Raw genomic sequence first — 5,777 nt, 5'->3', positions numbered from 1 at the left:
TAGCTCTACCTTTTGTGATTTCTTTCCTTCTCCTTGTTTTGGTCTTCATTTGTTCTTTTTCTAGTTCCTTGTGGAATAAAGTTGCTTTTGAGATCTTTCTTTTTTCTTAATATATGCATTTAGTGTTAGAAAGTTTCCATCTAACCAATTTGACAATAAATTTCATATTAAAAAAATTAAAATAAATTAAAAAAAATAAAGTTTCCGTCTAGAAATTGCTTTGGCAGCACCCCCTAGTGTTTGTGTCTTACGTTTTCCATTTTCAAATGAAAAGGAAGAGTCTTTTAAGTCTTTTCAATATTAATGCCTTTTTCACTCTTTTAATTTTATTCTACTGCTTGGACCTCTAGTACAATGTTGGATAGAAGTGGGAATGGTTGACATCTTTATCTTGCTATTATCCTCAGGGAGACATATTTTCATATTTCATCATTAATTGGGATATTAGCTGTAGGTTTTTTGTGCATGCCTTTTATCAAATTAAAATTTCCTTCTAAATTTAGATATTGCTGTGTTTTAATCATGAATGGATATTTAATGAAAACAAATATTTTCTTACTCTGTTGTAGTAATCTTATGATTTTTTTCCTGTTTAAATCTATTTTGTCATATTTAAGTTGATTATTTGTGTGTGTTCTCAGCCTACCTGCTTTGAGTTCCTGGAATAAATCCCACTTGGTCATAATGTATTACCATACAACATCCAACACTCACATTCACACATGTACGCACACGCTCATGGAAATTTTAGGTAACTGATTTCTTTCTTTCTTTTTTTTTTAATGTTTTATCTTTTATTGAGAGAGAGATTACAAGCATGGAGGGGCAGAGAGATAAAGGGGCAGAGAATCCAAAAGGGCTCCATGCTGACAGCAGCAAGCCCAACGTGGGACTTGAACTCATGAACTGTGAGATCATGACCTGAGGCAAAGTCTGACACTCAACCAACTGAGCCACCCATGTGCCCCATGATTTGTTTTCTTAATAGATGTATGACTACTATAACCTTATATTTCTTCTTAGATCACTTAAAGTGTTTTTAATACATGTCTGTCTCATCAACATTTTCAAATCTATTGGGATAAGGTTGCTCTAGGCACCTTCTTTTTGTTTATTTTGGTAAATGTTTTATATTTGCTTGAGAAATAAAACTATACTTGAAGCTGCTGGATGTTGTTTACTTAACAGGGCAATTGGCTTAATTTGCTTATGTTCAGATATTCTGTACTATTTAGATTTTTCTAATTCTCTATGTTTCAGTTGCTGCAACTATGATTTCACTGTGGATTTGCCAATTTCCCCTTCTAGTATTATCCACCTCTTTGTATATATTGTTATGTATCTATAATGATATTAAGCATATACAAAGTTAGGATATTTCCTGTTGGATTGCTACTGTAATCATGGTGTTACCGAACCAGGCTGGAACACTGGCAGAAAAACCAAGCGGCACTCGGAGATCTTGGTGGATTGAAGATTTATTTACACCGGCGGGCTCAGAGGAGACGTTTCTCCAAAGATCTGAGCGCCCAATGCAAGCGGGAAGAGTAATTTATAGTTGTCAGCCTCCATATTCGTGGGGGGCGGTTCGTTTGCCCTGGCAAACAGGGCAAAAAGAACCCAGAAGAGGGGACTCCAAGCTAGAGACCAGAGCATGTTTTAGTCCCGTCAGCTATCTTATGGTGTAAAACTTTATTTTCCCAACAACGGAATGTTGCATTTTATCACTCCTAACATTTATTGTGTTAAAATCTACTTTGTCTGGTCTAGCCACACAAGCTTTTTCTCATTTTATATATGTGTGTGGATGTTTAATGTCTTCTAACAATACTAAGTTTTTAAGGATATTATCTTAATTTTCATTTCACTTCCTTTCACTGACTTGCTTTGTCAACTCATACTCAAATGTAACACTGCCATAATTTTTGTCAAGTTTTCCATGTTCCTATTGTCTTTTGTATCATGTTCCATCTGTTCTTTTCTTTGTTTCTCTTGCCATTTTTGGACCAATAAAATAGGTGTTATTACTGTCATTATTGTATTTTTCTTCAGTGTTAGTTTTGTTAAGCATTCCAATATTTTCTTCTGAGCTTCCACCAGGTAATCATTATTCTAAATTCTGAATAACATACTTACTTTAGTATTTCCTCTCAGCTTTAGTTTATATGAATACGTATTTATGTTATCTTTTTTTGAAGGATTTTTCATTAGAATTCTGATTTGTAAGTATTTTTTCAGCACTTCCAAAATATCATTTGTTTTTTGGCTTCCATTGTTTCCACTGAAAAGTTGCCCAGCAGTCTAAAGGCTGCTTAATCAAAGGTAGTGTGCAGAGATTATGACTCTGCAAACACACTCCACTGTGTATATTCAGAATAAAATATCCCCAGTTCCATAAGGGCCTGGACGTGTGCATGTGAGTAAAGATGTTCAGCATAGTGTTACTTGTGGTGACAGAGACTGAAAAAACTTAGATATCCATAATCAGGGAATGATTAAGAAAATAGTGTTGGTTGCATGCTAGGAAAGTCTATAAAATAACCACAAGCAAGATTTGAAGCATAAATAATTTTATTAAAAATACATTTTTAAAAATAATTGAGTTAAAAGTAAGCAATGTAATATTTTAGCACAATGAAACAGATGTAAGTTCCTAAAATAAACATTCAGTAAATGACTTCATAGTCACATGTTTAAGAATATATGTCAAACACATAGAGAATGTCACTGGATGATAGGCCTGAAGATTAGGAGTGAAATAAGATCAAAGTAAAAACAAAAAGCAAAACAAGAAAAGGACCTAGAAACGACAGTGTGCCATTAAGAAAAAAGGTATAAGGAAGTTTATCACTTTGAACTTGCACCAGAGTTTCCTTGAATCCATTAATGAGTTAATAGTCTGGCAGCCATTAGCCTAGAATGGCATTTATGGCTATGTTTGCTGGAATGCCCAGGGAATGAGTGCTAAAAGAAGAGATTTGAACCCAGGGATATGCTAATATAAAGAAATCCAGAGGACAAGAGAAAACAAATGGAACTATAGGAAGTGTACTGTGAGAAGGAAGAACGACTTCGAATGTCTGATGTGTTGCAGCATTCAAGAAAAGGGAGGGTTTCTAGATGAAGGAACTAATCAGTTATATTCATATTGTTGAGAGTTAGGGCAAGATGGGCATGGAGAAGGACTTTTTGGCTTTAGTAACATGAAAATCATCTGTAAATTGACAAAAGCAATTTCAGTGAAATGATGAGATGGAGGATATTCTAAAGAAAAAGCCAGAAGTGGGTAAGCATTACTTCAAGATGTGTATGTAAGTAGAGGTCATAAATACTGGTAATCTTTAAAGAAGATTTGCTATCAAGGTGGACAAAGAAATAAAATATGAAAAGAGGGTGATTTTGTGATAAAAGTTTACTTGTCTTATGCCTTTATAAAATGAAAAATACTGAGGTTAAATACAAACTAATGGAAATTAATGAGCATCAATTACCAGCATCAGAGGAAAGTAATTCTTGGAAGTTGGGCAGGAAAAATCGACTTTGCAATCTTCTCTATATGCTCTGTGACAATGCTATAAAACTATTATTATCTGTAGCTTCTTACTTCATGTTAATTTAGAAAGAACTTGAATATCACACAGAAAATATTCGAGCCATTCTCTTAATTATCAGCTCAAAATAAGAAAAATAACTATTGTTCCCCAGAACGCTGTACTTCTAGAAATACATTTATTATATTTTATAACTGTCATTATTATTATATTTCATATTGTCCTATCATTCATAACTCCTTCCAAACTGTGCATTCATTGAAAACCATCTTGAAGAAAACAGACAACCCACTAGTTGGGAAGGAAGGAATTATGTGAATGTCTCATTCTAGGAGAGATCCAGTCAGATACTAGGTCACCAAGTTTCTCATAGGACCCCAGGATCTTACACTTCGTTATACTAATGACCTCATAGAACACTTTCCAGTTTCATCTTTTATAAGTGACTGAGAAAACAGAGCACTTTTGTGAATAATGAGAATGTATAATACATTTTTTCCAAGGTTAAATTATAATGATCAAACTGGAAATTTCATTTACAAGTAAAAAACAGAACATTTTGAGTCATCTAGACCCAGATCATTAGTTTCATGTGATTCAATTTTCTGGATAATTGGCCCAGCTTCTCATTAGTATTTTTCTTTCTTGGAACCTAATAGTACCAAGACCTCAGCTACACAGAAAACCTGCGGGTAAAAAGCTCATAGGGGGTAATGTGGCATGAAAAGTTACTTTGGTATTCTGCAGAAAATGTAATGGGAAAAATTGCCCATCATGCTTACCTGGAAAAATTATATATCTATTCTGGGAAATTCTCCTGCCTAAACAGCAGAGAGTAGCATTCTTTCCTTTTTCACCCAACCCAGACTAATATTCCTTTCATATGCTGTGGGATTTGAGGTCCTTAGAACCTGAAAGGATCCTGATGACACAGTCTCGTATCTGCTTGGTTTTCACCCCATAGACAACGGGATTCATCATGGGAGGCAAAAGCAGATAAATATTGGCCACAATGATATGGCAAGATGGAGGGATTGTGTGGCCCCCAAAGCGGTGGGAAAAGAAGGAGAAGAAGGCTGCACTGTAGGAGAAAACAATGGCACAGATGTGGGCAGTGCAGGTGCTGAAAGCCTTCTGCTGAGCATCTGCTGAAGAGAGGCTGACCACTGCCCGGAGGATCATGGTGTAGGAGACTGTGATGCACAAGATGTCAAAGCCCCCAATCAGGAGGGCAACCATCAGACCATAGATGACATTGACCCTGATATTTCCACAGGATAACTTGGCTACAGACATGTGGTCACAGTAGGTGTGGGGAATTATATTCCCTCTGCAGTAGGGCAGGCGCTTGATAAGGAAAGTGAAGGGAATGATGAGGAACACCCCTCTCAGGAAAGTAGCAAGCACAACCTTTGCAATGACAGGATTGGTGAGGATAGTTGAGTAGTGCAGAGGGTAACAGATGGCCACGTAGCGATCCAGGGCCATAAGCATGAGCACCCCAGACTCCATCCCTGTGAAGGTGTGGACAAAGAACATTTGGACCAGACATCCATCAAAGCTGATTTCCTTGAGATGGAACCAGAATATGCTGAGGACTTTAGGGATTGCACTAGAGCATATGAAAATGTCAGTTAGGGAAAGCATGGCTAAAAAGTAATACATGGGCCTGTGCAGGGAGTCTTGATAGCAGATGAGGTAGAGGAGCCCACAGTTCCCTAGCATTGCCACAGCATACATGGAGCAGAATGGGAAGGAAATCCACATGTGCCTGTCCTCCAGTCCTGGGATCCCATTAAGAATGAATGAAGCTGGGGTCAGGTCTGTTTGGTTTAACATTAGCATCATCAACCTAGGATGATCATTAATCATCTTATAGAATTTGTGGGTCCTCCTAGATAGAGATAAGAGAAGAAAACATCTTGATCATAGTCACTGTCTTCATTTCTTTTGCCCTTTTCCCCCAAGATACATTTCAATGGACAAACAACCAATTTTTCTGACTTCCAGGGAATATGAATATAAACATTATTTAAACCAAATAGATTATTTTATATCTGTGCATTTTTTAATTCATTCATCACTGTAGGCAACAAATACTTTTTATTGCTTAATAGTTGCCTAGTTCATTAATAGACAAATGACATCCATTTATAAAGGACAAAGTTTGGTTATTATTTTTTCTGAAGCTATTTTTGTTTAAATATATTATTTAAATATTGATAA

The 5,777-nt window shown here is 36.1% G+C and overlaps 1 protein-coding gene across 1 annotated transcript; it reads right to left on the bottom strand.

The window, feature by feature from the left end:
* Positions 1 to 4,430: 4,430 nt before the first annotated feature.
* On the bottom strand, positions 4,431 to 5,396 carry LOC125177181 (olfactory receptor 52N4-like). Its single transcript, XM_047879289.1, has one exon. It carries the CDS (start codon positions 5,394 to 5,396, stop codon positions 4,431 to 4,433), a length of 966 nt encoding a protein of 321 aa, XP_047735245.1.
* Between the last annotated feature and the right edge of the window lie 381 nt (positions 5,397 to 5,777).

Source organism: Prionailurus viverrinus, chromosome D1, assembly GCF_022837055.1.
Source record: "Prionailurus viverrinus isolate Anna chromosome D1, UM_Priviv_1.0, whole genome shotgun sequence".
Classification (NCBI taxonomy): domain Eukaryota; kingdom Metazoa; phylum Chordata; class Mammalia; order Carnivora; family Felidae; genus Prionailurus; species Prionailurus viverrinus.
The sequence above is the reverse complement of the archived record's forward strand: the minus strand, read 5'-3'. Positions and strand labels throughout refer to the sequence as shown.

Excerpts from the sequence above, each read along its gene's own strand:
- LOC125177181 (XM_047879289.1), bottom strand. The coding sequence starts at position 5,396 with ATGCTAATGTTAAACCAAACAGACCTGACCCCAGCTTCATTCATTCTT.